We start from the raw sequence: 10,496 nt of genomic DNA on the forward strand, positions 1-10,496 counted from the left end.
TTAAGTGAACATTTTTATTGTTATTGCGTCACAACTTATGACTGCCTCTCCTCTCTGCTGCGGGTGGCCACAGCCCGTTTATGTCAGTCCTGCTCTGCTGTCTTTGAATTATGTAAGAATGGAGAGTGGCGTGATGTGTTCACAGGCCACACCTCACAGTCGGTCAGAAGTGAAACCACTTTCATAATTAAGAAGTGTTACGTGAAGTCTGTTTGTTGCAGCAAACATTTTTATTTCCGGTGTTTGCAGCTTGAACACACGGACTCAGTCTGTTGGACACAGCTGCAGATTTAATGAAAACTACAAATAAAATAAAAACAAAGGTAAAGAAAATACAACAGAATCCTACATAGAAAAATGAATCTAACCAAACACATTCAACAGGTGAAAGACTGGAGTACCTGTGAGCAGTGAACCACCTGTGTGTTAGCACAAAACTGTTTATATTTATCACATTCAGGCCAGAGATGGTTGCATAGTTTGAGCTGCACATATAAGATTCCCTGAGCTCCATGTTACTGACGTGATGGCTGAAACCTCGGAGGAAGATGTTTGAGTCATCGACCTGTTAATAAAGTTATTTTCTATTTAAACTTGGATAAAAAGTAAGTTTTCATTCGACCACAAAGCTACTCACAGAACTTTGAAACACCTAAACAACCATAATCAAACCACTATATGACAACAACGATGACATATGTGAGCTCTGATATTTGTTTTTTCATCTGTAAATATTTCACTAAAAATACTTATTCAAAGTTTGCTCCTTAAACATGTGATTTCTGTGTTTCAGCTGCAGCGAGGAGTCGAGGCGGGAGGAGACGCTCAGCTCGTCAGGACGGACGCTTCCTCCAACACCGGCTTCTTCATCTGAAACGACATCGAGGAAAAAGTAACAGAGAAAAGCATTTTCTCTCGGAAATCTTCAGTCCGCTGCTGTTTGCTGTGATTGTACTCAGAGAATCTCAGAGTTGAAATGAGCTCAGGCAGAGTTTTAACTTTCACTGGTGGAAGCAGCAAAGAGCTGCGTTCACTGACGACGGTTTTCAGAAGTGTTTTTTTCAGCGATCTCCACCACAGAATCAGCTGTTTTTAATGCAGTGATGGCTGAGAGCCCGGGCACAACAGAGAATCGTCAAAGTATTTTAATGATATTATGAACCGCAGATGATAATTAACTACACTCACTACTTCATTAGGTGGCAGCTCAGTGTTTATTTCTACTCAACTGCTTGTTGCCAATCACATGAGTGGATTTAAATTCAAACTGAGCATCAGAACGAGGAAGAAAGGTGATTTCAGTATTTCAGAAACTGCTCATCTGCCCATACAAGCATCTCTGAGGTTTACTGGGAATGATGGTCCAACAAAGAAACTATTCAACAAGCAGCAGTTCTCTGGGTGAAAATGCCATGATAGTAACTCAGATAATCACTGGCTGCAGGTCTGCAGAGGAGCATCTTTGAATGCTCAACATGTCAAACGTTGCAGCAGCTTACCAGATCATTGTTGCTAACCCTAAATTTAAAGATCTTTAAGGTCACATCTTACAGACGTCTCAGTGTCATGTTATCCCAGCACAGCAGTTCGCTCTCTGATCGCAGGCTTAGTCCCAGTTCTTGGTTTCTATAAGTAAACTGGGAAGCCGAGCCTTTCTGTGTTTAATGTGTTTTATTTCTATTGTTTCCAGTTAAACGTGAGCTTTGACTACTTTGCAAATCCACTTCAAAGCTTTTATAAGAATTGAAGCGGATCGCCAGGTAATTTAACGTGAAGGTTTTGGTTTGTTTTTCTTCTCTGCTTTTCAGGAGGTTTCCTGTTTTGTGAGATGGCGGTGCCTTTGAATCCCACGTGGGATGGGCCAGGTGCTCAACACGACAAACAAATAAGAAAATCAGCCGTCAGACCGGTTTCTGCTTCTTCTTTGCCAGCATCATTTCCTGCTGCTGCTTCGAGCGTACTTCCTCCAGACTCATGCAGCCACCTGTTAGCGCACAAACAAACAGTCAGCGAAAAAAACAACTTTAAATATAACAATTAGATCCGCAGGTTCCGCCTCCTCACCGACACTGCTGGGGTTAATGGAAACGTACGCCATCGCTCGGCTCAGACGCAGCTCCTCTAAAGCGGCAAGCTCCGCCTCCGCCTCTGCTTAGCCAATCAGACATCACAAAACAATTATCAACAGTGAAAACGATGATTTAAACAGCTTTGAGACAACGCTGATGAAATACGACTCACTTTTCTGGATCTCTCTTCTCTTCTTGGGGTTCGGGGGGATGACGGTGAAAGCTTTGTTACTGAAACAGGAAACACAAACTGTGGTTTACGCTCTTTATTTCACTCTCCACAACCTTTTAAACACAAACACAGAATATGAGAAGAAAAAGTGGAAAGAAGAGAAAAACTGAATCTCAAATCTGCTGATCAAGTAATAACATTTTATAAACCACTGGCTGCAGACACACTTATCAAACATAAACTCTGATAAAACTACAGAAACAAATCCTGCTTCTCTTCTGATAGATGGGAGGGTTCACGCCACAGTTCTGGCTGCGCTGGATTGTGGTCAGGTTGTTTATGTAGTCGCAGCCACAACCAGGCCGAGCATAAAGGCTCGAGTTCTCTCAGCCACCGAAACATTTCGACAGGATGCCACACCCGAGATTCAGATTTTTTTCATTTAAGCAGAAAAAAACTAAAGTGTGGAGGAGACTGAGCCAGCCGCGCAGATGCACCTGCTCAAGGTGGTAAAGTGAGAGAACTAAACAAAGAAATGAAGCCCTGAAAACAAAACAAACCACCAGGACCTTCATCCTGAAAGGAAAGAAAAATAAAGTCCCACTGAGGGGGAGCAGGAATCTGAAGATGCTACAGCCCAGCCTCCTTTAAGCAGGGGCAGGACCATCATCCGTTACTCCACCAGGTGCACCTGAGAGTGAGGGAGAAGAGGGTGGAGGGGAAAGGAAAACACACGTGAGGGTGTATAATGATCCGCTTCTTCATCCACCTACTATTCTTTCCTCCCTCCTCACTGAAGGAGGGAGAAAGCCGGATGGTCTTCGTTAGTGAACAGAAATAAGCAGCACAGCATGATTTTTATTTGTGAGTATTCTCTGATCTTTGATTACATTTAAACATTTAAAATTTTATCGTTTCATTGAAACATTTTAAGGTGTATTTATGTATTTGTGCACACATTTTTATCATGTGCCTGTGTATTTTATCTCCTTCTGCTCTTCAACTGTACGAATGTGTTACAGGCAGGATATGGACCCAAATTCAGGACTCAGGAAAGCAGGAGTGAAGGTAAAACGTGCCTTTGATCTGACAGACTCTAGGACCTGAGGGCGAGGAAACACACAACCACAAGGGACGACTCAACAAGAGGACACTGAGACGGTTTCTACAAACACGGGATAATGAGGGGATGAGTAACAGGTGGAAACACACCCGGGAACGACTAACAGAACGACTGTGTGGGAAGTTAAACTAACCTGTAGAGGCAGAGGACATTACCCGCCAAATTAAAACAGGAAGAGCAACAACAACAGGAAAAAACATGAGTAATTCAACACAAAGAGACAAACAGACACGGAAACACAAGAGAGGCGGGAACAAAACACAAGCCAAAGTGAAACAAGAGCAGAACTAGAGCTGAAACTAAAACTAAACGAGGAAATACAAAACCCAAACACCGGACTGAAATGATCCCAATGAGAGAGCCTGTTTAAATAAAGGATTAAATAATAAAAATAATCCATAAAACATCAGCTGCAGCTCTAATCCGAGCCCCTTTGGAATGACTAAACTCCTCCAATTTCTCCAAGCATGACCTGAGGAAGCTAATTTCCTTCCCATCTGTGTCCTGCTCTCTCTGTACGCTGTCTTGATGGACTTTTTAATTCCTAAATTGCCTCTAAAGGAAAAAGAAACGAGGAGCAAGAGGAGGCTGCAGGAGGTGTTACAATCAAAGATGCACAGATGTGGTACGCAGCTGGAAAACAGTGGGAGGAAGACCCTATGAGGTGTTACTTTGAATTTAGAAGCTGTTATATTTAAGCTGATGGGAGAAAAAGACCAAAACAAATGTGTGAATTTTTTTAATCCAGAAAGAAAAGAAACGAACTCCTGTGGAGATGTTGGGAACGTTTCCTGGAGCCTGCCAGGTGTAAAAATAGCATATTTGAACAACTCGAGTTTTATTTGTGCTTCAAATCTAAACCCCAAATGTGACACCCGGCCACACTGTGTGCTGCTGCGACTCTGACATGCAGCAGTTCAGGGATTAACCTGCTGCACCAGATGGCTACGTGAAACTGGATACTGCAGGACTACATGTGAACGTCTTCCCCTCCAAACACTGACCTGCACGCAGCCTCGGAGAGAGAAATTCAGCGTATACAAGCAGCTGTTTTAAATCTGAGGGGAGATTAATTGTCCTGATTCAATAAATAAAAACTTCCAGATTCATACTAAATTATTTCTACTATCTCAGAATTTAAAAAAAGAATGAGAGAAAAGAAAAAGTAGAACTGTAAAACAAAAGTTCTGCAAACATCCAAATGTTTTTCCAAAGACAGCAGATATCTCTACAGGCTATAAGACGACATACTACAGAATCTAACATGCAACAGTCATAAAACAGAACAAATGGGCATTAAATACAAAACAATACACATGAATGCACTCATATGACATAATTCCCAGTCCCACCTCCTCAAGTCTTAGTTTTTACCCCATCTTAGTCCCGCCCACCAAAGATGCGAGGTAACAGAAAAAAATATACTTCCTGCCTTCAGAGTCTCAGTGTAAAGCAGTTAAATATAATACGTTTGGCACAGCTGCGCTACAGCCGGATTTTATGACCTCATATGGAGGATGGAGCGATCCTGACATATTTTTATTAAATTTACAACATCGCTCAGTGTGACAAGATAATCTCCACTGAAGGCTGGCTCTCACAGGCTGACTGCCACGTCCAGCGTTACAGCAGAAAGAAGCCTCGACGGATAATTTCCTTCTTTATTTAAACTGTGCAGGTGATTTTTGTCACTGATGCAATTCACTGAACTGGATCTGTGGACTGTGTTGGTGCTGCTGTTGTCTTTTAAAGCATAAATAAACACAATTATCTTACAAATAATCTGCTTTTGTGTTTGGTTCAGACCATCAGAGGAGTTTTAATGAATGATAAGTATTTTGCTTGGATATATTTGGCTGATATCAGTGTTTACGCATTTCTATTACAAATATGCTCGTTTCTCAAAAGCTCGGCAAAAGTCCAAGAGCTTCAAATATAATAGAAGAAAAAAAACTCAGGCTTCCCAACTTCCTGTCCCTTCCTGCATGGTAAATAATTTTCTTAATGTTTTTAATAGGAGACGCTAAAATATCAAATACTATAGTTCCATTTTTTTGATTTTTATAGTTTCTGATGCTGCTTTTCTGTGAGCATTAGTGATGTCACAGACTTCTGATAGCGTCACTTTCAACGCGCACAACCAGCTGCTTCTTATTTAGCCTTTAACTTCACTCCAAACATAATGGTTTGGAGATGGGTGGCTGCTTACATCTTTTCTATACAGTCTACGTCTAAATCTGCAGCAGCCACTCTGTGGAGGGATTTAACATTATTTTGTGCATAAAAACATTTTTTTACTACAGTCAGTAGGATATTTTAAATTGTGTTTTATTTGTCTTCATTGTAGTCTATTTAATTTTATTGAGCTACTTCCATCTGTGTTTGTTGTGTTTAACTTAGATGCTGTGATGGGTATGACAGTAACAACAATAATAAAGGTGTTTCTCATATCCATTCTCCCTTCACTGCTGTTTGTGAGGTATGTTACAGCTGGATTCACGTGGTCCCCTGGGTGTCCACGAGGTCCCTCTGACGTATCTCACCTGTGGCTTGTTGCGTACTTGGCCTCAGCTCGGACTGCCCTCTGCTCTCTTTGATATTTGGGCTCCACGGCGGCATGATTGGCCCTCCTGCAGTCCCGGTTCGCTTTGGAGCAGTTCTGTGGAGGTTTGGGGGCAGTGGAGGTGGACCTGGTTCTCCTCTCGCTCCCTGGTTTGGAGGGTGACCCCTGCGCCCCGCCGGCCGGTCTCTGGCACCGCTCAGGCTGCGGGTTTCTCGGACAGCTAGAGGCTCGGCTTTTACGCACAGCGGGAACTCGGAGCCCACTCTGCGACTCTTTGGCTGCTTTGGGTCTCTCCTGGATTTTCCTCGTTGTATCGACTGGTTTAGGCTTGAAGACTTTAGTTCCTGGCATTTTTACCTCATTTGGATGTTTCTGTATCCGGTCTCGATGGTTGGAAGGGACCCTTCATCATCATCATTTTCTTCTTCCACGTGTGTTTAAACAACATGAACATTAAAATCTCCACGTTTCCTTCACTGTTGAGCCGGTTGCTATGGCGCTCATGCCTTAGCAACTCCTGAGTCAAGGCTGACAGACTGCAGGAAAATTTCTACTTCATTATTTCAAAATAAAAGCGCCGCAAAAACGCTCCTTATGGGAAAAAATGTCTTGGAGAGAAAAGAAGTCTCAATAATAAAATCTCTTTTACATATACAATATATATTTTATTTATTTCATGGCATAAATAACAGAAAGTGACTGAAAATAAACTAGTAAAACTGAAGATAGCACAGGGCTGTTGTTAATTACAGAAGGTAAAATTTGGTGTTTTCAAATCAGACCATTATTTATTCAGGACTTTGAGCGGTTCTTGATCAGATTTATCAGATATATTCTACAAAATCTGCTGCTCTAAAGAAAAAATAAAAGGCTCCATGTAGAAGACACCGAATAAGCAACCAATTCACATAAAATTAATAAACATACAGGGCAATTTACAAAGTTGAGCTTCTCAAATAAATGTCGAAAATGTATTTAAGAAAACATTCTTGATGTGCAGTTTAAAGAAACAGCTGTGTCTACATTTGTAACATGTCAGCGGGATACTGTTGTATTTTATTATAGGTTACTTAAACAGGGTTTTGCAAACTGCTGCATCTGTTTTATTTTTGCCTTTTTTTCTCCTCCAGCATAAAAAATGTCATCAAGAAACAAATGTCAAACATAAAGTTACAGTTTCTCATTTTATTTTGAAATCTGGATGGATTTCCGGTTTTACTCCCTTTCTGCTTTCACTCGACGCAGGTGCGGATTAAAGTCAGTGACGCAGAAGAGTATTTGCTGTCAGGTCAATCATCCGATTACTGACACGCGACGCTCACAGGTCACATGACCACACATACTGGGAGCTTACAGGACACGCAGTGTAACTGGGAAGTTTTTTCCCGGCTGAATAAATGCAGACGCCTAAATATTTGATCAGGATTACCGTGGATCCCTCCGTCCACACACTGATGCGTTACATGAAGAACGTGGTTTGTGTGTTGAATAAACAAAGTGGTGTAAGACGTGTTTATAGGAAGTCATAATCCAACAGAAGTTTTCATAAAGTCGTCACGATGCAGACTCAGAAACATGATCATAATTATTTATGGTTAATCTGGGAACAGGTTAGAAAGAGAGTGAGAGCGATTTTTAGCACTGTGAACAGTTTTTGTCCTCCTGTGTGTTTTATGCAGAGTGTCTGTCAGTAACTCTCTAATGTCTGTGGCTAAAGAAGAGCATGTCGTGGGTGAGCCGCTGAAACTCACTTTGGCCCCCTTAGCTGAGCGTCGTTTAAACCAAAGCCCACCTGAGTGTTGCTGCTGACTGTGTCCATCTGTTTATAACCACAGTGTACCATCTCCTCATGGCTGCTCCTAATGAAAACAGTGTCCAACCCTGGTAGCAGAAAGGTGCACATAATGAGTGAGCATATATTAGCAGATAAGAAGCAACTAAAGCTTTAAAATAAATGGCATGAAGGAGAAAGTGCAATAGCTGTATCCACAGTGTAGCGGAGTACAAGGACTTTAAACTGTACTTCAGTAAATGTGCTGAGTTCATTTACGACCGGTCCAACTCACGATCTCATCCGCCGGCCACTGCAGGGTCATCTATAGTGGTGTACGGTTGTGTGTGTGTGTGAATGGCGGGTGCAGTTATTCTTCAGCTGTGGAGCTGTTTGTTTTGCACTCTGCACAGATTCCAGCTGCTGTCATAAATCTTCTCCTCGGCCTGATGTGGGATGGATTCCTGCGTCATTAAAAGGTTGATTTGTTTGAATAAATGTGCACAAAACATGGTAAACAGGAAAGCTTCGTCTTTTTCTGAGTGAATCACACAGTTCGTCATGTTTCACAGAGCTTCGTGCTAATTCTGAGGAAGTTGGAGTCCATGAACATGACTAATTTATTGTACAAGAAGAAGAAGTTAGCTGATGGTCAAATGGCTGAAAGGTATTTGGTTTAACTTGCAAACATATATTCAAATAAAGCCAAACTGAAGTTCTGAATCTGATGTTTGTGTGAACTTGACAAAAAGTCAAAGGTCAAAGGTGCATCCTGTGAACAGGAAGTCTTAATCTTGACTTTGAATTTGACACATTTAAAAAACATCAAGGGGGATGGCAGGCTGTGTAAATTATTACAGTTATACTTTCTTCTTCCTTGTTACAGCTAATTAAGAATATCATAGAATATCATCAGAACTTGTATTATGTATATTTTGATCATATCAAGGCCAAAGGTTTTTCAGTGTTTCAGACACAAAGCTCATATTCTTTAGTAAAGAACAGTTCACTTTGGCAAATGAACTCTGTGCAGAGAGTCAGTGTTTACAGTGTTCACACTTCTTCTTTGTAACTTCTGCCGTTCTCTATGACATGCAGGATATCAGCTTCTGGAAGTCCTAAATGCCATAATGACCAAATGAGTGCAGTGAAAGAAACTAACAACAGTTCTAAAAGGTTTATTTAACAAGTTTTTAGAAGTTACCGACACTGGAAACAGCAGCAGGAGATTGTGCAAGTAACTCTCTGATTACAGGAAGGTTTCAGCCAGAGGTGGTCCAGAATCAATCTTAGCTTCAAGAGGAAGTGGAGCTGGTATTATTTTCATCTAGAGGCTGTGGAGGATGTTCTGACTGGCCAGAGGAGTCCAGAGGAGACTGGGAGAAGGAGCTGTGGAGAGCGGGCAGGCAGGTACACTGCAGGTGAGAATTCCTTGGATAGCTGGTAGCTATTGTGATAACAATTTATGATAACAAATTGAAGTGAGAGCAGGTTTGGACTGAGGAATGTCCACAACAGCAGAGGAACGTCATTAGAAAAATTACTGGAGGCAGATAAGAGCGAAAGGTTAAGCAGGGCATGACACAAAACTTGTTCTAAGCATGAGGGCGCCGATTAGCACTACTGTAGTGACAACAGTCTGACAGAGATTGAATGCCAAACACAATCTTTAAATAGTGCTCACTGGTGAGAAAATGAAAGGCATGTGTGATTAGCAAAGCCTGGGAAACAGACTCCTCCAGCTGGCGGCCCCAGCGAGGACCGCCGGCACACAACTGCACCTGAGAGGAGAGAGAGAACGCAGAGAAGGAGAAAAACCTCCAAACAGTGATCAGTGCTCCAAGGTCTTCACTGTTTGTGGACTTCTTCTTGTCTACATGCCTTTAAGAACTGATCATTTACCACGATTAGGTTTTCTGACCATGGATCCAAAATGCTGATCTAATGATCTTTGAGCCACTTTTCACTTCTGCTCCATGTTTGAGGCAGGCTGGCTGAATCGTCTTTCTCCAGGTGGCTCTGTGCGGTGAGATTTTTGGCTCTGCCCTCGGAGGGGGAGCTGCTCGCCCCTTCACACCTGCAGGTTGTTTCCGGTTGAGAGGCTGCATGTTTCATGTTCAGGAACCAACCCTGGTGTTGTCTCTCCAGGTGATTACTTCCCGTCCCCTGTCATCGGTTTCCTCTGAGTGTTGCAAAGTAACTTTTGCTTCTTGTGTCCTCTGCAGAGCTTCGTAACCAGATAACTTGCCAGAAAAGCTTGCCTGTTTCACATCCATGATGTTCCAGTCACCAGAGTTTAGCCCTTATGCTTGCCCACTCCACTCTGCCGGGTCTCTTGCAGGTACCCCCATCATCGTCTGGACACCAATAATGGAAACAAACACAGATATCAAAGCAACCATTCTGTTTTCCCCACTTACCTGCAGTAGCTGCTTTTCTCCCATCTACAGACCTGTAAACATGCCTCACAAATCTTGGGATTTTCCACAGACAAATGATTTTTTCAGATTTCCCAAACAGTCAGAAGTTGGCTTCATCAGAGAAAACAACTGTGCACCAACCCTCTGCTGCCCCTTGAACTTCCTGCAGATTTCCGGTGTGTCCTTGAAGTTTGAGGCTTCTCTGTTGTCCCTTGATGCCTCACTGTGGCTGCAGACGCACTCATGCCTGCTCACTTCTGGAACGATGACTCAACCTCACTCTGAAGGAGGCGGTGATCCTGGCGCTCCATCGTGCTGAAGCCTTAACAACAGCAGCTGAACGGCTCTCAGTGAAGCATTTGATGATTCAGTGAGATT

The 10,496-nt window shown here is 42.4% G+C and overlaps 1 protein-coding gene across 3 annotated transcripts; it reads right to left on the reverse strand.

Annotated features, from left to right (window-relative positions):
• Window positions 1-207: 207 nt before the first annotated feature.
• zgc:194621 (uncharacterized protein LOC795037 homolog) lies at window positions 208-10,496 on the reverse strand. 3 transcript variants are annotated; one of them, XM_039617207.1, is made up of 7 exons: window positions 10,151-10,496; window positions 7,994-10,055; window positions 7,720-7,808; window positions 2,242-2,300; window positions 2,065-2,148; window positions 1,908-1,984; window positions 208-870 (listed from the first exon to the last, which is right to left on the reverse strand). In XM_039617207.1, exons 2-7 carry the CDS (start codon window positions 8,021-8,023, stop codon window positions 826-828), a joined length of 384 nt encoding a protein of 127 aa, XP_039473141.1. In that variant the 5' UTR covers window positions 8,024-10,055; window positions 10,151-10,496; the 3' UTR covers window positions 208-825. The 3 variants fall into 3 exon arrangements, with proteins under 3 accessions (XP_039473141.1, XP_039473140.1, XP_031607224.1); XM_039617206.1 differs by having other exon boundaries at window positions 7,994-8,162; window positions 8,903-10,496; XM_031751364.2 differs by lacking the exons at window positions 7,720-7,808; window positions 7,994-10,055; window positions 10,151-10,496 and adding an exon at window positions 5,908-6,579.

The sequence above is a fragment of the Oreochromis aureus genome, linkage group 9 (assembly GCF_013358895.1).
Source record: "Oreochromis aureus strain Israel breed Guangdong linkage group 9, ZZ_aureus, whole genome shotgun sequence".
Taxonomy (NCBI): Eukaryota; Metazoa; Chordata; class Actinopteri; order Cichliformes; family Cichlidae; genus Oreochromis; species Oreochromis aureus.